The 24,324-nt window shown below is 37.2% G+C and overlaps 1 protein-coding gene and 1 non-coding gene across 3 annotated transcripts in view; both read right to left on the bottom strand.

The window, feature by feature from the left end:
* LOC138714617 (putative fatty acyl-CoA reductase CG5065) overlaps nucleotides 1-24,324 on the bottom strand; it is a 163,695-nt gene that overhangs the window by 28,764 nt on the left and 110,607 nt on the right. For both annotated transcript variants that reach the window (XM_069846645.1, XM_069846646.1), the window contains exon 3: nucleotides 12,015-12,263. In XM_069846645.1, the coding sequence (XP_069702746.1) occupies nucleotides 12,015-12,263 (249 nt within the window). The remainder of the gene's footprint in view (nucleotides 1-12,014; nucleotides 12,264-24,324) is intronic.
* Nucleotides 7,346-7,417, bottom strand: TRNAK-UUU (transfer RNA lysine (anticodon UUU)). Its single transcript has one exon. It is a non-coding gene; the product is annotated as a tRNA-Lys (tRNA).

Here is a 24,324-nt window from a genome sequence, read left to right as displayed (position 1 = left end):
TTTCCACTTCTTCAGATACAGGGTGTTTCAAAAATACGGAGCATAATTTCAGGTATGTATTTCCCACATGTAGACAATCAAAATAGTTGAGTTATGGCCTTCACAACATTGAAATTCTTTCCGCAGATCGTTGTCATTACAGAAGATGTACAAAATGTCCACCTCCTGCTTGAATACAGACCTCACATCGATGTCTCATTGACCTGCGAACACGATCCCAAACTCCAGGAGTATTGCGTATGTCCTCAAAACATGCCACAATTCGATTCCGAAGGGATTCCAAATCAGGCACCGGAGACGAATAAACCAATGATTTTAAATGGCCCCACAAGTAGAAATCGAGAGGGTTCAGATCAGGTGAGCGTGGAGGCCAAGCATTTGGGCCACCTCTACCTATCCATCGATCAGGAAACCTTCGATCCAAGTACCGGCGAGCCGTACGACTGAAGTGTGCAGGAGCGCCATCATGCAAGAAGTGAATGTGTTGACGATTGATCAGTGGAGTGTCTTCTAAAACATGAGGTATGGTGTTTTCCAGGAATTTTGTGTACGCCTGCCCCGTAAGTCTGTTTACAAGTACATGGGGTCCAACTAATCGATCACCAATGATACCGGCCCACATGTTGAGGGAGAATCGCACCTGGTGATGAGATGGAACAGTTGCACTTGGGTTTTCATACGCCCATACATGCTGATTGTGGAAATTTGTTATGCCATCTCGTGTGAACTGTGCTTCATCTGTAAATAATACTAAGGCAGGAAAGTTCGGATTTACACCACACTGCTGCAAGAACCACTGACAGAACCTAACTCGTGCAGGGTAATCTGCTGGTGACAGGGCCTGTACACGTTGCAAATGATAAGGATACAATTGATACTCTTTCAACAGTCTCCAGACAGTCGTATGAGGAACATTGACTTGCAACGCTACCCTTCATGTGCTGATAGAAGGAGTCATGTTCACAGCCTCCAGAATCTCCTCCTGTACTTTTGGAGTTGTAGATCTCGGTCGTCCCCTTCCTAAACCAGGAGAGTTAAATTTTCCATACTTGCACAGACGGTAATGGAGACGTACAAATGTCTTCCGATCTGGACATTGTCGCTGTGGGTACCTCTCCTGGTACAAACGACAAGCCAGCGCAGCATTGCCGTCCGCCTTACCGTACATGAAGTGTATCTCTGCCAGCTCTTGATTTGAATACATGTCGCACAGTCTAACGCCTACACAACACTGAATGTAACCTTCGCCTTGGAATGAACTGTGAGAGAGCCCTCTTAATGTCTCCTTTGACGGCAACGACCTGCGGAAAGAAAAACGTTCCGGTAAATTTCAATGTTGTGAAGGCCATAACTCGGAAATAAAGCATTTCCGAACACATGTTGTAATGAACTATTTTGATTGTCTACATGTGGGAAATACATACCTGAAATTATGCCCCGTATTTTTTAAACATCCTGTATAAATAATAATGCTTTAAATAATGTATCAGTTAACAAATGAAGTAAAGCCAAAACAGACAAACTCATAGACAAGATAAGTTGACTAAACGAAAACAATACAATATCGACAGTATCTTTGTCAGTATTGTTCACAATTTACACTTAATTGAAGACTGTGTTGAGTTATATATAATTAGTACCAAATTAAAACGATTCAGACGGAAAAAAGCCATTTCTTACGAGACGGAACGGAAAGGTTCCTGAAATTTACGAACCGGAACCGTTCCAGTCCTGTCCGGATCATTTCGACGAGCTGTGGATCAAACTATGGAATGTGTACAATTTCTTTTCGTAGCTGGAATCAAACAAAAGTGTACGTAGCAGTTGGCTCTGCCTTTCTGTACTGTCATTATTTGAAAATAATGAACATGGAGTGTATATACAATATTGCAGAAAAAGTCTCTGTATTTCGTTACTTTAAAATTTGCAAACCTCCACTTGTGTGTAGCAAATGTAAAGAGGTGAAAGTTGCTTGGTTGTCATTTACAAGTCAAGAGCCGTCCACCCGAACCGAACCAACACAGTTGCGCCATCTACGAACATAGTTCCCAGTCACTGTTGTCGTCCCAGTCTGTGCTGCCATCTACTGCAGACCTTTGTATTCTTCAGCAGGCCTTGCACGGTCAGTAACTCAGGAGATTGTACAGTCTTTCAGGTGCAAGGACAATTCGTATAACATGTTTCTTAAGAGTGGAGACAGGTGACATTTTGGTCATTTTCAGTATAAAATCGCATTTTCATTTCCTGTTGACTATTACACTTTTCCTACGTCACACTACTTTTGACCAATAACACTGTACGAAAGGACGTCTTTCATCCAATCATGGGTGCTTATCGCACAATTTTATTGCGTCCCTAGCATTTGTTTAATTTTATCGCGTCCCTAGCATTTATTTATTTTTATCACTACCCTAGCATTTGTTTAATTTTATCGCATCCCTGGCATTTGTTTAATTTTATCGCGTTCCTAGCATTTGTTTATTTTTATCACTACCCTAGCATTTGTTTCTTTGTTTGCCAACATTTCAAACTGCACTGGTCTGGACGTCAAAAAACAGAAAATTACAAACCACTCCAGTCGATGCACAGCAGTTTCAAATATGACTCGCATTGGCATTCAAGAACAAGAATTAATAAAGATCACTGGTCATACCTATGCATCTTCCCTGAAACACTATTTACAAATAAATGAAGAGCACCATTCGGAAATCCTGAATAAGTTGAGGGATACACCATGTACATCACCGAGTTAACTTCCTTTACGCACACGTCCAATATAAAATCAACTGAACCACCAACCACTAAAACATTCAAATTTGAAAATTGTACCTACTTTCCATAATTGTTTCTTTTAAAGTTATTCATGTTTATTTTTTATTTCATCGTCGTTAATTAAAATGTTTCTTGTTTATTTAATCATCCCTAATTAAAACTTTTCTAACACTCGTTTATATTATTCAGGTTATGTTATAGCTTCCGCTATATGATATTATCAATAGTCACGTATCAGAGATTGTTTAATACTAAGATTTATTGAAAATCATCTGTCAAGTGACGTTGATTACTGGGATCGGAATAATTGAAGTGGAATGCAACTGTTTTAATAAAAATGAAACTGAATCAACAAAGCCTTCTTGACCAGTAACCGTCCACAGAGTTCAGTGAAAACAGCTAATAATAACACACTACTGCCATCTACTAGCGTAATATTTATAATGTTGAGGTGATACAAATTTGAAGACAGTTGTATTTTCGTAAGTCAATTAATATTTTATTGTATGAGTATAAGGGTACAGTACATCAGTTATTCATAGATTTCAAAAAGGCTTATGACTCGGTTAAGAGGGAAGTATTATATGATATTCTTATTGAATTTGGTATTCCCAAGAAACTAGTTCGATTAATTAAAATGTGTCTCAGTGAAACATACAGCAGAGTCCGTATAGGTCAGTTTCTATCTGATGCTTTTCCAATTCACTGCGGGCTGAAGCAGGGAGATGCACTATCACCTTTACTTTTTAACTTCGCTCTAGAATATGCCATTAGGAAAGTTCAGGATAACAGGCAGGGTTTGGAATTGAACGGGTTACATCAGCTTCTTGTCTATGCGGATGACGTGAATATGTTAGGAGAAAATACACAAACGATTAGGGAAAACACGGAAATTTTACTTGAAGCAAGTAGAGCGATCGGTTTGGAAGTAAATCCCGAAAAGACAAAGTATATGATTATGTCTCGTGACCAGAATATTGTACGAAATGGAAATATAAAAATTGGAGATTTATCCTTCGAAGAGGTGGAAAAATTCAAATATCTTGGAGCAACAGTAACAAATATAAATGACACTCGGGAGGAAATTAAACGCAGAATAAATATGGGAAATGCGTGTTATTATTCGGTTGAGAAGCTCTTATCTTCCAGTCTGCTGTCCAAAAATCTGAAAGTTAGGATTTATAAAACAGTTATATTACCGGTTCTTCTGTATGGTTGTGTAACTTGGACTCTCACTCTGAGAGAGGAACATAGGTTCAGGGTGTTTGAGAATAAGGTGCTAAGGAAAATATTTGGGGCTAAGCGGGATGAAGTTACAGGAGAATGGAGAAAGTTACACAACACAGAACTGCACGCATTGTATTCTTCACCTGACATAATTAGGAACATTAAATCCAGACGTTTGAGATGGGCAGGGCATGTAGCACGTATGGGCGAATCCAGAAATGCATATAGAGTGTTAGTTGGGAGACCGGAGGGAAAAAGACCTTTAGGGAGGCCGAGACGTAGATGGGAGGATAATTTAAAATGGATTTGAGGGAGGTGGGTTATGATGATGGAGACTGGATTAATCTTGCACAGGATAGGGACCGCTGGCGGGCTTATGTGAGGGCGGCAATGAACCTTCGGGTTCCTTAAAAGTCATTTGTTGTTGTTGTTGTTGTTGTTGTTGTTGTATTGGAGTACTTCGTTACTTCTAATCTTTATATACTTTCTTCTAATCGAGTAACAGTCAATTAAATCTCACTCGAGTTTTGATTTTCTCTACATAAATCAAAACCTATAGTCAGATTACTCTTGATAAATGAATCAGCAATCTCTTACTCACTGTTTAGCAAGTGTCAAGGCTCTTCGGCTCTCGAAAGCATACATATTACACAATATATAAATGGCTGCATTCTTAAGTTCAATTCCATGGAGATTTTACAAGCTGTTTTCTCACACTTTTTTTCAGCACATTTCGTCAGGTTCGAAGCGTAAAGCCTCTTACAATTTTTATGCTAGGAACAAGAAATTTTTAAAACATGTTTTGTACACTGTGGTTAACAAAATAGAGCATGGGTCTTATGATTAAATGAATACTTTTTGAAATAAAAAATGAAATATTTATAGTGACAATGGAAAATTTCTATTTATAAGTACGCAGTGGTTATAAAAAAATTTTTCCCCGTTTTTTCCCCCGTTTTACAGTAGCCGGATAGCTCAGTTGATATAATTAATAATATATAATGATGACGACAGTATACAAAGAAGCAAAAAAAAAAGACAACAAAAGGAATCTGCAGATTGTTGAGAAATGCAATTGAATCGCACGTTTTAGAAAGGAACTAAGTAAAAATTTTCTACTTTTCAGGAGACCAAAATAACTTAATTTCATGAATAAATACCAATGTATAGGTGCCGTACTATAAATATGTTGTTTTCTAATGCCAGGCGTTTGACAATAAAGTCATTTGACCTCTTGCACTCCAATATTTTTCAAAGATATTATCATGGCCAGCCAATGAAGCACAGATTTTGAGGTGTTCCAAATCCATTTCTTGGTTTGAGTTGCACAATGGGCATAAATATAAACTTTATGTTAAAAAAGCTCAGTTGGTAGAGCAGCTGGCTACGGACTGGAAGGTCCGGGGTTCGATCCCAGGTGGTGACAGGATTTTTTTTCTCGTTGCCAAACTTTCAGAACGGCCCCGAGGTTCACTCAGCCTCCTATAAAATTGAGTACCGGGTCTTTCCTGGGGGTAAGAGGCGGTCAGAGCGTGGTGCCGACCACACCACCTCATTCTAGTGCCGAGGTCATGGAAAGCATGGGGCTCTACCTCCATGCCCCCCAAGTGCCTTCATGGCATGTTACGGGGATACCTTTACCTTTTACCCGTTTTACAGTAACGATGTAGGAAATCTAATGCGTCATCTTTTCCTAAAATATGCCACTGGCCTTGGAAAAAAAAAAAATTGAGACGTTTTGCTCAAAAATTGAGCGACACATTTCATTTTGAAATATGCAAATTTTTCGAAATGTTTTTGTTAATAACTCAGAATCTAAATCACTCACAGAAATGAAACTTCACCACATCATTATCTATCGCACCATGCTTATGAGTACAAAGAATTAAGGACGTAGCTTGAAAAATGTAGAAAATAGACATTTCACCCATCACCCTCCTTAATTGAAATTGTAATTAGATAAGTAAGTCCACACCTGTGGAATAACTGTCAGCGCGTCTGGCCGCGAAACCAGGCTTCGAATTCCGGTCGGGGCAAGTTACCTGGTTGAGGATTTTTCCGGGGTTTTCCCTCAACCCAATATGAGGAAATGCTGGGTAACTTTCGGTGCTGGACTCCGGACTCATTTCACCGGCATTATCACCTTCATTTCATTCAGGCGCTAAATAACCTAGTTGTTGATACAGCGTCGTAAAGTAACCCAATAAAATAAAAATAAACAGACAAGTAAATTGTATTATTTTGGTCCAGACAGTATCCGCTTTTGTTGCAAGGATAATTCGTTTAACATATATATATATATATATATATATATATATATATATATATATAATTTGAACTGGTAATGGAAATTACGGGAAAACGGCTGAACGGATTTTAATAAATGACTCCTCATTTTGAAGCTTGGAACTCCAAGTTTTTTTCAGAAAAAAAGTAGTTTTCAGTGAAATGTCAATTTTTCAACATAATTTTCCTATTTTCCAAAATCCATCTGTCGTCAGTTTTGAGAACTAGCTAACTGCATTTCAGAATAAAAGAAAACACACACTACAGTAAACAATATTACACGAAGGCCATGATCTGCAAGAATACTGACATATTTAGAGTTCAAATTAATTGGTTATTAAAAACTTAACTTACTAAAAATAATTTACAGGTTCGATTCTGTGGTGTGTAATTTTCTGGGTACACCTGTGTGTTGGATATTAAAAGCTATAAAACTTGAGGTGGTTTGATGACATTATTACCATTAGAAATGAAATTTTATTGTAGTTAATGTCATGATTAATTATACATATTAATGCTATATTGATGATATGAAAGTGAAACGTTTAGGGGTTATTTAAGTAGATGTAGAGAATAACTTAAATTAGATTTTGATTTCTATATTTTACTGAGTGGCGGCTATATAGTATATATAGTATATGATACTGAAAGCTATGAAACTTACGTAAGATAATAATATTATTAAAAATCAAATATTTTTGTAGTTATTAATCAAGTGGGGTTGGGTCTTTTTCATATATATATATATATATATATATATATATATATATATAATGGTGGTGTGGTGTAGATATTTATATGCGTGGTTCTCTTCAGTATTGGCTCGAGAGAGAGTATCTTTCATTATTATGGAAACAAATGACTTTCAAAATGTCTGGTATTCTTTATTGAAAATAAATCTGAAAAATGTTTATTTGAACGTCTAATGAACTTAGTTTGCAGCATTTGCTGCGCAAGCCACTACTATTAATTATAAATCAATCTTTAATAGACTTGCAAATTAAACTTTCAGGAATAACTCCCTGTAAAGTTAATTTGAATAATTTCGAGGGAAAAATTGTTCCGGAGCCGGGTATCGAACCCGGGACCTTTGGTTAAAAGTACCAACGCTCTCCCACTGAGCTACCCGGGAACTCTACCCGACACCGATCCAATTTTTCTCTCTATAGCCACAGATCTGAAAGTGGGCTGAAAGTAGCTTTAGCCTACTTTCCCTCGAAATTATTCAAATCAACTTCACAGGGATTTACACCTGAAAGCTTGAATTCCATAATATAGTCACTGTTCGTTAACAGAAAACCACAATTTAAGTCACACAGAGTTAGTGTGCACTCAAATGTTGGTTGCTTGACGGTTGTCAGCCCACTTTGAGGTCTGTGGATATAGAGGGAAAAATTGGATCGGTGTCGGGTAGAGTTCCCGGGTAGCTCAGTGGGAGAGCGTTGGTACGTTTAACCAAAGGTCCCGGGTTCGATACCCGGCCCCGGAACAATTTTTCCCTCGAAATTATTTAATAGACTTATATCGATGGTGTCGAACAACAACTTCTTTTGTCAAAAATTCAACATTATAGGAGAGCAAAAAAAAAAAAAAAAAAAAAAAACATTTCAATATTTTAATAAGGAACAAATATCTGACATAAGAGAGTATTTAAATTTATTTGTAAAAAGTTTGTATCTATGCCTGGAAATGAGATGTGTTTGCAGAAGATTCGGAAAGACATTTTTACAGGGATAAAGTGAAATCTCATTTTGTTCATTGCTTTTTGACATACGAGTTTGCTGTACAACATTATCGATATTTTATAAGAAATCACTCCAAACTACTGTGAAAGCAGCCTGGATTGTGTACGAAGATATATATATATATATATATATATATATATATATATATATATATTTTGTGTTGGGGGCATTGTGCGTCATTGTTTGAGTAAATAAAAACAAAAATAAATTAGCATGATACAGAAATGTTATTTTAAGAAATAAGGAAACAAACAGGGTTGCAAGGGATAGTGAAGTGCATTCCATAACCTCTCCTATCCAAATCCCAACCTCAACCTGCCCGTGGTGCAACCTGCTTTTACAGATGAGGCTCTGGGGACCGGGCATTGGCGGTATAACCACAACATCATAATTATACAGAGTAAATGCTGCATAGGTGGGAACCCCACCAATTCTACCCCTTCGGGCCGGTAACCCGTTGTACTTTGTTACGGCAGTGAGGCATGGACATTGAGGAAGAAAGACGAAAGCAGAATAACGGCTAATTAACGATATACAGCGGGATATACGAAATGGGTTCACAAACGCAATGGAGATGTAATGGAAGAATTACAACTAGAACCTGTAGTTAATCACGTAAAACATTATCAGAACAACTGGATAAATCATCTGCATCGCATGCGTAGAGATAGAATCCTAAAAGTCATGCTCCACTATCGTCCAAACGGGAAGAGATCTCTCGGTCGTCCAAAGAAGCGCTGGATTGAAAATTCAACTGTGAGATCGTAACAGGCCATTTGGCCTAATAATTGAAGAAGAAGAAGAAGAAGAAGAAATAAACATGAATAATGTTCACCGTTGTTATTGGTCTCAGGATAGAAAATAGCAGTAAATATGTATAAAATAGAAATTACACCTGGCGACTACATAATGAACAGTAAAGGTAGGCACTTCCTAACAGGGACGCAGTCGTTTGGCGCATTCGGATTTTAAGGGCCCGCTCACACGGTACGGTAATTTCTCGAAAAGGGTATTTATTAAAATCTGTTTATTGAGGACAGCAGTGTATACACGGTTAGATCATTTCCAATGCATAATGAAATTTAAGTTACATACAGAAAAAGGAAGTCAAAAAGAGGATAGCAATGGCCAAGGAAGTTTTAGTAGAAAAAGGAGCATTTTCTGCGGGCCTCTGGAAAAAAACTAACGAAGAGACTAGTGAAGTGCTTTGTATGGAGCAGAAACATGGCCATTACGACGAAGTGAAGAGAAGCGAATAGAAGCATTTGAGGTGTGGATATGGAGAAAAATGGAACGTGTAAAGTGGACAGACAGAATAAGGAATGAAGCTGTGTTGGAAAGAGTGGGTGAAGAAAGAATGATGCTGAAACTGATCAGGAAGAGAAAAAGGAACTGGTTGGGTCACTGGTTGAGAAGAAACTGCCTACTGAATGATGCGCTGGAAGGAATGGTGAACGGGAGAAGAGTTAGGGACAGAAGAAGATAGCCTATCAGACGATAGACGACATTAAGATATGTGGATCAAATGAGGAGACAAAGAGGAAGGCATAAAATAGGAAAGATTGGAGAATGCTGGATTTGCAGTATAAAAGACCTGCCCTTAGGCAGAGTACTAAATAAAAATGAATGATACGAAAAAAAAAAATGAATCGTGTGTACGCTGCTGTCCGCAAGAAAACGATTAGAATAATTAATGTTCTTTTCGAGAAATTCTGTGGTGTTCGGGTAAAGGGGTATAAGCCATTTTTTTTGTCCAGGTGGAATTTTGTTCCCCTGATGAACACACAAGTTAAATTGTACAAGTGGGTGTGCAAAAAACAAAGAATACTAGCAGTTGATGTGTTTTATTTGTGTAGAAAATTATTTGTAATAAGGGTTCCAAGTTTAATTTTCATTTATCTCCCAACTCATTTTTATGACTTATCTCCCTTTATCCAAACACCACAGAATTCTCGTATATACCGTGTGAACGGGCTCTTAAAATCCATATATTCCACCCTTATTATAAACGATGTATGCCCTAGTTCAGATAATATTAATAGTCTATTAAATATACGAGGTCACTCAATAAGTCGCAAATTGAAAGGACAGGGACCTCTCAAATTGCAGATTAGATTTCACGGCGCTTCTTCCGACGGCCTTCACGTGCTTTGTCATCGAACAACAGATGACAGCGTCTTGATATTCTAACGGCAAACACCAGCCAACTCCTCCTCGCCCCGTTCCGTGATCAATTGAACAAAGTCAGCCCCCCCCCCCGCGTATGTGGTACCTAAGAGGTTACGTCCAATTTCGGTTTCCCCTTCAAAATTTTCTAGAGCTCCCTCAGGGGAGCAGCGTAACCCGGAGTGAGACTAGTGGCCAACAGGCTTGGAGCTCACATATTTAGTTTTGTACAGCCCCCAACCCATTGCAAGGACGCGTTTTGCGTACCTTTTAAATTTTCCTCCCAATTCTCCTTCGATTTTTCGACTCTTAAAATCCGAGTGTGCGGAACGAATGCGTTGCGATTAGTGAGTGTGTACCTAAAGTAGAAGATGTAAATAAGTGATAAAAATGTATACCTTACGGAATAATCAATGAAAATTTACAATAAGGAAGTAAAAATGAAGAAGAAAGACGTGAGAACGGAAAAAAAAATAGGCGAAGGGAAAGAAGGAAGATATTGAGAAAAGTTGACAAGGAGATGTATGGAGAGAATAAAAGAAAGAGAAGATAGGGAAGGAGGAAACAGAAGAAGGGAGGAAAAGAAAAGAAAGTGGCTGGTGACTAAGGAGAATGAGAACTGAAAAGTAGGGGCGAATGCTAGTCACGAAAGTTAGGCTTGCTCTTTTATTCATAGAGGAAGATGGGAGTATATAATAATTCATAATTAATAAAAATAATCAGACCCACATAAATAATTTATTTTATAATTATGAAATCATTATGAGTCATGGATCATATTTGCTTATCAGATGTAGAAGTTCGATATAATATAACAAACATGGCCAACAAAACAGTTTATTTAGTTTTTTCGACCCTGCCAACCGATGCATATTGTTGTATTGAGCACATATTCTCTAATGTCTGTCTTCTCTTGAATAGTCCTTCGGAAAAATGGATTTAATAATAAGGTTTCAATGACACACAATTCCGAAGTCATTGCAATACTTCAAATTAATGTTTAAGAATTATTAATACATGCAGCAGCTAACACATGCATTCCGCTCATACAATTACATTGCACTCGCAAATCACAGCACATTCCCGCGCTGTCAATACTGCTCTGTGTAACGTTAAATAGTCGTTGGTGTAGCTCTCGGACCAGAGCTTCAAACAACACATAACAGAAGCATGTGCGCCTAGGACGGAGTAAGGAGGAAGGCACTTGCGCGCGCATCATATTCTCGCTATTTCTACGTCTTTCCTGTAGCTCTGAGGAACGAGCAAGCGTTGCGATACTTGCGGTGTGCAACCCGCGGATGGTATTACACCTATAAAGTATTCCAAAAATCAAAATAAATTTTAATGTACGTAATCCCATTTTGAGAAATACACATTCTACGAAATTATTGGGCTTGTGCAGCAAGCATAGCATGCCCTGAGAAATCGCCCCTGCGTGAAAAGGGATGAGACGTTCCAGTTAGTGAGCGTGTACCTAAAGTAGGACATGTAAATAAGTAATAAAAATGTATACCTTACGGAATAATCAATGAAAATTTACAATAAGGAAGTAAAAATGAAGAAGGGAAAGAAGGAGGATATTGAGAAAAGAGGACAAGGAGATGTATGGAAAGAATAAAAGATAGAGAAGGAGGAAACAGAAGAAGGGAGGAAAAGAAAAGAAGTGACTGGTGACCAAGGAGAATGAGAGATGAGAACTGAGAGGAAGAGAAGGAAGTTAATATGGGCATAGGATGAGGAGGAGAAAAGCGAAGGGGAATAATAAGGAATAGGAGCACAAGAAGATGGATGGTGGATGATAAGGTGCAAAGGACTCACATCCAGCTGCTTGATGTCCTCGGCCAACTGCAGGACGCGGCGCGTGCCCATCGTGTTGAAGCGCACGGCGTTCTTCAGCTTCTGGTCGAAGCGCACGTTGGCGGCGCAGTGGAACACCACGGACACCTTCTGCTCCAGCTGCGCGCGGTCCTCCCGGGTCAGACCCAGGCCCTCCGACGCCACGTCCCCACGAACCGCCACCAGCTTGGACGCGAACCCGGGACTCTCGTTGCGCAGTCTGTCGAACACCTGCAAGTGCAGTTCACATCGTCATATTATTATTATTAGGGACAGGTTGTACGGAGATAAGGCTAGTTGTTCATAGACTATTTTCGTGAAGCCATTATTCGGCGCGTGGCACAGGTACTATCAGGAAACACTTGCATCTTGTTTGTGCTGCAGTTGACGTTCTATTCATGATTCAAAACTAGACCTCGAATACTATTGAAAATGGATTCTACTGATAAAGTTTGGTACTACGATGATCTTCCCTACAATTTAAATTATTTTTTCATTTATTTATTTCATTTATTTTTATTAGTACTGAGAGAGTTAAGGCCATGTGGCCTTGCCTTCCACTCAACCGGTATAAAATACACGGCAAATATAAATAACATCAATACAGAAAACAGTGTAATAATAATAATAATAATAATAATAATAATAATAATAATAGTAAGTCATCTAGTCTGCTGTCAAAAAATCTCAAAGTTAGAATTTATAAAGCAATTATACTACCGGTTGTTCTGTATGGTTGTGAAACTTGGACTCTCACTTTGAGGAACAGAGATTAAGAGTGTTTGAGAATAAGGTTCTTAGGAAAATATTTGGGGCTAAAAGGGATGAAGTTACAGGAGAATGGAGGAAGTTACACAACACAGAACTGCACGCATTGTATTCTTCACCTGACATAATTAGGAACATTAAATCCAGACGTTTGAGATGGGCAGGGCATGTGGCACGTATGGGCGAATCCAGAAATGCATATAGAGTATTAGTTGGGAGGCCAGAGGGGAAAAGACATTTGGGGAGCCCGAGACGTAGATGGGGAGATAATATTAAAATGGATTTGAGGGAGGTGGGATATGATGGTAGGGACTGGATTAATCTTGCTCAGGACAGGGACCAATGGCGGGCTTATGTGAGGGGGCAATGAACCTCCGGGTTCCTTAAAAGCCAGTAAGTAAGTAAGTAAGAGCCAAATGTAGATGTGTTCAGTTACATGTAATTCTAAAAGTTAAACAATTACAATTTAATGTTAAATAAGACAATTTGGATCGAAGGAATGATTAACATGATGAAGGAAAATTAATATATTAAAAATAAATACTTTACAAAAGTAATATTTAAAGAAAGATCATAAATTCTAGAGACGAAAAGCAGTCTTTCTGACAATCAGCTTTGGAAAGTAGTCAATGTTTGACAGCTCTTTTACACTATGTACACTAAAATTAGTTATTTATGCAACAAGTGGATAATCTTGATGATTATGGCATGAGTGAATGTTTGTTGCACGAACGATAGTGAATGCGATAATTTTCACGAGTGTCATAATAAGATTATCCACGAGTTGGATACAACACTTTATAGCATCTTAGCATTATAAATTGTAGGAAATAAATTATGAAAGAATTTCAATTCGGGATATACAGCTGACAAATTGTCTTCATATGTTCGTATCGATTAGTTGCGTCTGACCTTGGCATTGAGTAAAGAGTAATGGATGACCTTGCAGGTTAGATTACAAATGTTCCTTTATTTTGTTAATATAGTTTCTCTGAACTACAAAACTGTTTTATGTGATATTATGAAAGTGATACAAAATTATTAAAGATTGCAAATAAATGATAGGCTACGTTACTTTCTGTCATGCACATCATTTCTTGTTACATTCTCACGAAGAAACGATAACCAAGATAGCAAACGTCCCAGTATTATGTCATTACAAATACGTCATTGCTTTTATCAGCACGCGTGCCATAATAAGCCAATTAGGCACGATTTTCGATGTAGTAACAACCTGTTTATAATGCTAGGATGTCATAAACATTATTTTCACTATTACTTACTCACTGGCTTTTAAGGAACCCGGAGGTTCATTACCGCCCTCACATAAGCCCGTCATAGGTCCTTATCCTGAGCAAAATCAATCCAGTCTCCATCATCATATCCCACCTCCCTCAAATCCATTTTAATATTATCTTCCCATCTACGTCTCGGCCTCCCCAAAGGTCTTTTTCGCTCCGGCCTCCCAACTAACACTCTATATGCATTTCTGGATTCGCCCATACGTGCTACATGCCTTGCCTATCTCAAACGTCTGGATTTAATGTTCCTAATTATGTCAGGTGAAGAATACAATGCGTGCAGTTCTGTGTTGTGTAACTTTCTCCATTCTCCTGTAATTTCATCCCTCTTAGCCCCAAATATTTTCCTAAGCACCTTATTCTCAAACACCCTTAACCTATGTTCTTCTCTCAAAGTGAGAGTCCAAGTTTCACAGCCATAAAGAACAACTAGTAATATAACTGTTTTTTAAATTCTAACTTTCAGATTTTTTGACAGCAGACTGGATGATAAAAGCTTCTCAACCGAATAATAACACGCATTTCCCATATTTATTCTGCGATTAATTTCCTGCCGAGTATCATTTATATTTGTTACTGTTGCTCCCAGGTATTTCAATGTTTCCACCTCTTCAAAGGATAAATTTCCTATTCCTATTTTCACTATTACACTATTATAAAGAATGAAAGCTTACATGATCAAACATTATTCACACTATTGTACACAATTTATAAAATAAGTAGGCTATAGTATTATGAAATGAAATACCTTGCATTACAATACACAACACTGTTCATAAGCTTAATAGTGTAAATTTAATAATGTTTGATCAATATAGGCCTACATTCTGTATTATAGTGTAAACAGTAAAAACAACGTTTTATAATGTACATAGTGTAAATAATTTAAATTGAAAATATTAGTGTAATTGTTAAAGTGGTTCATGTTTTCCTCTGCCCCGCTTTACTAAACAAGAGTTGCGTGAGCGATCAGTCAAGTACTTGCTTGCTAGATGCACGCGCATCGTCCACTTAAAAACTGGAGTAATACTTAATCTTGCAGCATCCTCAAACAAAGTACGATCCATAATTATTATAGTGCAATCATCATCATCATCATCATCATCATCATATCCGTAATTACATACCATTCTCCGACCACCGGTTCGCTATGGATGAGAGGAGCTAGTCTGAACCTGAATAATCAGTGAGTCTTAGTGTAGTCAGCCGATGTGGAATTCACCTAACTGGAGGGTAAGTTTAATAGATTTGCTAGGAGCTAGGACGCAGTTCTAGTCGCCCTTCTCATACATATTTACGTCCACATCTGTGGAGTAACGGTTAGCGTGTCTGGTTCAATTCCCGGTCGGAGCAAGTTACCTGGTTGAGGTTTTTTCCGGAGTTTTCTCTCAACCCAATATGAACAAATGCTAGGTATATTAAGAATTTATTCATTTGTCCTACAGAATAATATCTGCAATATTGACAATTAATATTTGAGAAGAAAAATTCGCTCCGTCGCCGGGGATCGAACCCGGGTCCTTGGCTCTACGTACCAGGCGCTCTGACCACTGAGGTACGCCGAATTCAATCCACAACACCGGATCGAACTCTCCTCCCTGAATGTTCCCCTTTATGGCCTGACTCCAAGTTAGGCATATACGTTGACGTATATGTCCAAGTCAACTGCCATTATACAAGGAGCGCACTCAGTTGAGTGACTTGTTTGGCCGGGATCCGCAGTTAAGTGCACAGTAATCTGTACAGACATATTCACTGCAGCTATGAGAATATTTCAGATTTATTAATTTGTCCTATAGAATAATATCTGTAATATTGATACGGTGCTGTGGATTGAATTCGGCGTAGTTCAGTGGTCAGAGCGCTTGGTACGTAGAACCAAGGACCCGGGTTCGATTCCCGGTCGGAGAAAGTTAATTGGTTGAGGTTTTTTCCGGAGTTTTCCTTCAACCCAATATGAGCAAATGCTGGGTAACTTTCAGTGCTGAACTCCAGACTCATTTCACGGCCCTTATCATCTTCATCTCAATCAGACGCTAAATAACCTAAGCTGTTGATAACGTATCGTAAAATAACCTATTAAAAAAACTTCTATAAGTTGTGTATTATCACACTTGTTTCTTCTCTGTTTAGAAGCAGTAAAGGACCATAAAGCCCTGTGTATTAGCCTATAATAAGTCTAGTAGGCGTTCATTCATTCATTCATTCATTCATTCATTCATTCATTCATTCATTCATTCATTCATTTATTTTATTCCATAGATCTTACATGCGCAATGAAGCTTTAAATGTGGAACATGTCAACATTTTACAATATTACAATTACAATTTTTACAAATTTTTATAGTTTTACAATTTTTACAATTTTGTACAATTTTTTTACATTTTTTTACATTTTGGCGAGATGTAGTGAGATGAGATGAGGTCCGAGGATTCGCCAAAATATTACCCGGCATTTGCCTTTTCGGTGGGGGAAACCTCGGAAAAACCCAACCAGGTAATCAAATCAAAGGGGGTAATCAAATCAAAGGGGTTGATGCCAAGGACTCGCCATAGACCATCCGGCTTCAGTCCCACGGCTGGGGAAAACCTCCGAAGAAACCAAAGTCCAAAGGGGGATCCAACCCAAGCCCGAACGCAGCTCCGGATCAGCGGCCCGGCGAGTCTGTCGACTGAGCTACATCGATGGCTCTACTAAAAGTATACAATTCCTCTCCGCTCACAAGATGCAGCGCTTTGTAATGACTCACTTGCTTGACGGTAATGACGGTCGTCAATCTTGCGGAATGCCAGGCAATAACCCACTGACATGACGACCAGGCGGTTCACGACCCTTTATTAACATGATTACCGTAATCGCGGCCTGCCTGGTATTCAAAGGCGTGTATACGTAGTATTACTGTTTATTGACTGCAGGATTTTCCTAAAATCTGCAACGCGTCCACTACTGCCAGCAGCCTAACTATGAAACTAGCGGACCATGGTTTAAATTCTGGTTGGGACAAATTGTCTATTTCAGGTACCTATTTCCGGAGTTTTTCCTCGAATTACGCTACTTATAACAGTTTAGTTAGTTGGTTGGTTGGTTGGTTGGCCGGCCGGCCGGTCGGTCGGTCGGTCGGTCGGTCGGTCGGTTAGTGTTTTAAGGAACTCGGAGGTTCATTGCCGCCCTCACATAAGCCCGCCATCGGTCCCTATCCTGTGCAAGATTAATCCACTCTCTACTATCATATCCCACCTCCCTCAAATCCATTTTAATATTATCCTCCCATCTACGTCTCGGCCTCCACAAAGGTGTTTTCCCTTCGCCCTCCCAACTAACACACTATATGCATTTCTGGATTCACGCATACGTGCTATACTCTATTTTATTTCAAAGAGTGCAGTTCGGTGGCTCCTTTGAACACCCACTTACAGATTTATGACTTCCTAATCAAACACCTCTGACAATTCCATCCTGTCCCCGCGTCCCAACATGGTACAGTTGCCACAATCCTGGTGATCCTCGAAATCAGATTGACGGGATTCTTGGAATTCGGAAAAGATGCGGACAACTCTGCCTCCACGTGGATTTGAGGGGAGCCTGTCAATTCTTCTGAACGAAGGTTGTGATTGGTTAATAAGAGAAGAAGTCAAGATTTCCGTCACAGTAAGGAAGACATTTATTTATGACAACCAATTAGTAGTGGGCAATAGAAGGTCTGTCGGCAAAGTTCTTTCTATGAAACTGCACTCCATGCAAGAAAATAAGGTATACATGCCCTGCCATATCTAACGTCATAATTTAAGCTTCCTAATTATGTCAGGTGAAGAATATAATGTTTGCAGTTCTGCGTTGTGCAACTTTCTCCATCTCCTCTAACTTCATCCCTCTTAGCCACAAATATTTTCTTAACGCCTTAATATTTTTAAATACTCTTAACCTCTGTTCCTCTCTCGAAGTGAGCGTCCAAGTTTCACAACCATACAAAACAACCGGTAAAAGTTACACAACACAGAACTGCACGCATTGTATTCTTCACCTGACATAATTAGGAACATTAAATCCAGACGTTTGAGATGGGCAGAGCATGGGCGAATCCAGAAATGCATGTAGAGCAGCGGTCATCAGCACTGATCACCTTGGGGCTAGTGTCCCTTACCCGCGGAGAACAAACTGCACTATGGTGCATCGTAGCTGCTAGCGGGTATGGTCTATACCTCTTCCTGCTGCACGACGGAGCACACGGGACTGCTCCGCTTACCCTTTACTCATTTACCCTTTATTAAGGAGTCCTCTGAAGTTAAGTATTTAGGCATAATTTTCGACAAACATTTAAAATGGAACCAACACATTAATTACCTTTGTAATAAATTACGTAAAATAATATATCATTTTGTTTTATTTAGGAATTACTTGTCAATAAGTTTATTACGCACAATATATTTAACTTTATTTCAATCGGTAATTATGTACGGAATTATAGGATGGGGTAGCTAATTTAAATCCAATTTTAATCCACTTTATTTACTACAGAAGAAAATAATATTAAAATATGGCTTCATAAACCTATTGATTTTCCATCTCAAAATTTGTTTTTAGACTTTAATGTTCTTAACATAACACAAATTTATTATATTGTATTAATAAAATTCATACATAAAAATCGAAATAATTTTGAATTATATTCTCATAGTTATGAAACAAAAGGTATGAATTCTTTAAGATTGTTTGAACCGAAATGCAACACTGTTACAGTATTTAATCATAGTAGTAATTTAGGCTCAAGAATCTATAACAAATTTATATTTAAATATCCTAATCTTGTCAATTCTAGTAGTTCTAGTATTAAATTTAAAAAGTTATGTATGGATTTTATAAAAATTGAAAAATTGTAAATTTAAATTTATATACTATAATTGCACAGCAGACATAAGACAAATTGTATTGTATAATTATTAATTTCAATTCAGGCATCCGTTCCTGAGCACGAGTTGTACTCTTTCAGGGGCGAGCTAAAGTTTTTTTCTGTATATATTATATTTTATGTTACAATTATTAGCAAAATAAATAAATAAATATAAATAAATTTCAGCGAGTGCTGACGACCACTAATATAGAGTGTTCGTTGGGAGACCGGAGGGGAAAAAGAACTTTGGGGAGGCCGAGACGTAGATGATGGGAGGATAATATTAAAATGGATTTGAGGCAGTTGGGATATGATGATAGAGACTGGATTAAGCTTGCACAGGATAGGGACCAATTGCAGGCTTATGTGAGGGCGGCAATGAACCTGCGGGTTCCTTAAAAGCCAGTAAGTAAGTAATGTAACTATTATTATTATTATTATTATTATTATTATTATTATTATTATTATTAGCTTGTTACGAATCCTTCAAATAAGCCTCGAAATGGGACTGATTCTCTGGCACGACCACAGCAAAGGAATAAGGTTTTGAGATGTGGTACTTTAAGGCCCGATTGTATAAACCATTTAATCTTAGATCAGAGGTTAAATTGATCCTTGTTTCAGCTGAACTTGGAATTTTGTGTTGTATAAAGTCTAATCTGAGATTAATTTGTCTCAAACTAAAGTCAACTTTGACTGAAGAAATTTCTCCGATTAAGTTAGATGATCCAAGTTCAGTTATTTCTTTTCTGTTTGAAATATACGAGTGACAGATTGTGCAAATAAAATATCCATTATTATTAATATTAATAGATATGATAGGTACATTTATATATATTTCTTTCAATTTCTTGCCTTAATACACAAACATTCTTATATTTTATAAGGCTCTATCGTGTTCAGCAATATCAAATAACATAACCTATAATTATATTATGTTTATAACAACCATTAATTATTAATGGATATGATAGGTACATTCATAAATTTTCAATTAACTGTATTACTAAACGAAAATTGTCGTTTTTTATAAAGCTTTATTATGTTTAGCAGTATCAAACACCATAACATGATAACAACTCGGAGAACAGTCAACCTTCTCATTGTCCGCCATTATTTACATTGCACAAAAAACCAGTGTCTCCAACAGTGTGTACGGAAAGTCGCCAAAAAGTAGTTGTAAAGTCGACAGATTTCTCATTATCAACAAAGAAAGATTAAATTTTGTCACTATGGGGTGCTAAAAAGGTCACTAAATCCCTATTTAAGCAATATAAAAGTTAAAAGAAATTGTTGTTGGAAAAGAGTTAAAGTCGCTAGATTGGCAACACTGAACAAACCTGTCCGCCCATCACGTGTTTTACCTGTTTATGCGATGTTGCCAAATCATTTTCACGTGAACTAGATTGCATTTGAACCAAGGTAATTTGATCGCAGAAAAGTTTTATACTATAGAAGAAGTGTCTGAACTCGGTTCACTTTTCGATCTTCGATCAAAGTTGATCTTTAGTCAGGGAGTTTTATACAATTGGGCCTAAATGTTACAAGTCTATATAGAACAGGCGGGGTAACAGTAATAGCCAGGGAAAGGATTTATATGTAAATACATATTTACTTATAAAGCTAATATAATTTATATTTTGCATTATCTTTATGTTTCACAATGTGTAGGGTTGAAAAATCCTACTTTTATTTTCCATATTTTTCCATATTTTAGAGTTTAGTACATATTTTCGTTAATTTCCATATATTTTCCATATTTCATATAAAACAGTCCATATTATATTAGGTTTAACAATAAAACAAAACAAAATTCCATTAACTTTTAAAAATACATTTCAACAATAGAGATTTAAACACATGTTCAGTAATCCCTTTAACATCAGAGTTATTTGAAAATTAGCAGTCCTATCAACAATGGGAAAGTAAGTTACAAAACTGTATTAATTTAATTTAAAATTTTTAACAGACTTCAGTTGTGCAGCTCAACAGTTAAATGCCAGTCAGAGTACACATAGGTTCAGTTTTGTAAATCATACTATAAAGACGGTAAATATGCCAAAAGTACGTCATTCAGTCAATTTAAAATCAAAACTAACAAGTTACATTTCAGAATTTAAAGAAGATGGTTTATCAACTGACAATAAAATATTATTTTGTAATTTGTGTCAGTGTGCAGTATCATCTACACAAAAGTTCCTGGTGCAACAACACATTACAACTAGTAAACATCAGGCCAACAAACAACTAAATTCCAAGCAGAGACAATTGTTTTTAACACAACCAACAACATCGAATGTAAGATCTGAGTTTAACATCGACCTGTGCCGTTCTCTCATCTCTGCTGATATTCCTCTCTACAAACTAAAGAATAAGGTCTTCAGGGAATTCCTTGAAAAATATACTCAACATACAATCCCGGATGAGTCAACACTTAGGAAGACGTATGCTCCATCCATCTACGATGAGACAATACAGAAGATGAGAGATGAAATTAAAGATAGTTCAATTTGGGTTTCCATTGATGAGACTCCCGACAAAGAAGGTAGACTTGTTGGTAATGTAGTTATCGGTTTGTTAAGTGAACAATATTCTGAACGAATTCTTTTACATTGTGATGTTCTAGAAAAGTGCAATAACAAAACTATAGTTAAACTGTTCAACGAAGCTATGGGTATCCTGTGGCCAAAGGGTATTATGTACGATAATGTGTTATTCTTTATTAGCGATGCTGCCCCTTATATGGTCAAAGCTGGACAAGCATTATCTGTTGTATATCCTAAATTTACTCATTTTACTTGTGTGGCGCATGCATTTCATCGTGTGGCAGAAGTGGTCAGAGACAATTTCCCTAAAGTAGATTTGTTGATTTCATCAGTGAAAAAAGTATTTCTCAAAGCTCCCAGTAGAGTTAACGTGTTGAAAGAAATGTACCCTGAAATTCCATTGCCACCAAAGCCAATTTTAACTAGATGGGGTACATGGCTAGAAGCAGTTGAATATTATGCCGAACATATAGACTCTATTAACAATGTTCTCCTTGCATTGGACTCTGAAGATGCAGTCTCAATTGATACTGCGAAAACAGTTACCTGTGACATAAGTGTGAAGAATGACTTAGCTCACATTCAGCATACATTTTCATGCATCATAAAAACGCTCAAAAGTCTCCAAAATAGGCACCTTTCACTATCTGAAAGTTTTGAAATTATAAATAGTACTGTGGAACAACTGAATCGTGGTAGAGGTAAAGTTGCAGATGCAGTAAGAGCTAAGGTGGACACTGTACTTTCAAAAAACCCTGGATATGAAGAACTACAAAAGGTTGTTGCTGTGATGAGTGGTGAATCAACAGTGAAGATTAACTTGGACTTATCCCCAGCAGACATTGTGAAATTGAATTATGTACCAGTTACTTCTTGTGACGTCGAACGCTCTTTTAGTCAGTATAAATCTATCCTCAGAGACAATAGAAGAAGATTCACTTTTCAGCACTTGAAAGAAATGTTTGTAACCTATTGTTATGGTAACAGACAATAAAAATTGTGTTTTGTTGAAACTACATTGGAAGATAAGGTACGTCCATTATATTTTTTGTTTAGTTTGATTAAAATGTACCAATATTTAACGTACATAGTCATTTTTTTATAATTTTAAGTCCATATTTAATTCCATATTTTGGTAAAAATCCATATTTAATTCCATATTTTGGTAAAAATAACTACATATATATTTACATATTTCATATATTTTTAGTCCATATAAATCCGTTCCCTGGTAATAGCAAATGAACTAGCTAGATATAGAATAGACTTTGTGGGAGTACAAGAGGTTAGGTTAGATGGGAACGGCATAATACAAATAGGAGATTATTTGTTGTATTATGGTGAAGCAAACGACAATCACCAATTAGGAACAGGATTCTTTATTCATAATCAGCAGTAAAAAAGGTCGAATTTATCAGTGATAGGTTATCGTATTTAGTACTTAAGGGTAAATGGTGCGATATCGTAGTTATAAATGCTCATGCCCCTACAGAAGAGAAAGACGACCATATAAAGAATAGCTTCTATGAGGAATTGGAACAGACTTTTGATCAGTTACCTAGATATCACATGAAAATTTTATTGGGGGATTTCAATGCTAAAGTAGGACGGGAGGATATTTTTAAACCAACTATTGGAAAAGAGAGCCTACACGTAACTAGTAATGATAATGGAGTTAGGTTAGTCAACTTTGCCACATCGAAAAATTTAATTGTCAAAAGTACAACATTCCTCCACAGGTGCATATAGAGTGTTAGTTGGGAGGCCGGAGGGAAAAAGTCTTTTAGGGTGACCGAGACGTAGATGGGAGGATAATATTAAAATGTATTTGAGGCAGGTGGGATATAATGAAGAGACTGGATTAATCTTGCACAGGATAGGGACCAATGGCGGGCTTATGTGAGGGAGGCAATGAACCTCCGGGTTCCTTAAAAGCCAGTAAGTAAGTACTATAACTATTATTATTATTATTATTATTATTATTATTATTATTATTATTAGGAGAGAAGTATTATATGATATTCTTATTGAATTTCGTATTCCAAAGAAACTAGTTCGATTAATTAAAATGTGTCTCAGTGAAACGTACAGCAGAGTCCGTATAGGCCAGTTTCTATCTCATACTTTTCCAATTTACTGCGGGCTAAAGCAAGGAGTTGCACTATCACCTTTATTTTTTAACTCAGCTCTAGAATATGCCATTTGGAAAGTTCAGGATAACAGACAGGGTTTGGAATTGAACGGGTTACATCAGCTTCTTGTCTATGCAGATGACGTGAATATGTTAGGAGAAAATCCACAAACGATTAGGGAAAACACGGAAATTTTACTTGAAGCAAGTAAAGCGATAGGTTTGAAAATAAATCCCGAAAATACAAAGTATATGATTATGTCTCGTGACCAGAATATTGTACGAAATGGAAATATAAAAATTGGAGATTTATCCTTCGAAGAGGTAGAAAAATTCAAATATCTTGGAGCAACAGTAACATATATAAATTACACTCGGGAGGAAATTAAACGCAGAATAAATATGGAAAATGCGTGTTATTATTCGGTTAAGAAGCTTTTATCATCCAGTCTGCTGTCAAAAAATCTGAAAGTTAGAATTTATAAAACAGTTATATTACCGGTTGTTCTATATGGTTGTGAAACTTGGACTCTCACTTTGGGAGAGGAACATAGGTTAAGGGTGTTTGAGAATAAGGTGCTTAGGAAAATATTTGGAGCTAAGAGGGATGAAGTTACAGGAGAATGGAGAAAGTTACGCAACACAGAACTGCACGCA

Source organism: Periplaneta americana, chromosome 15, assembly GCF_040183065.1.
Source record: "Periplaneta americana isolate PAMFEO1 chromosome 15, P.americana_PAMFEO1_priV1, whole genome shotgun sequence".
NCBI lineage: Eukaryota > Metazoa > Arthropoda > Insecta > Blattodea > Blattidae > Periplaneta > Periplaneta americana.
Note: the sequence above shows the minus strand (reverse complement) of the source record. Positions and strands in the feature narration are given on the sequence as shown.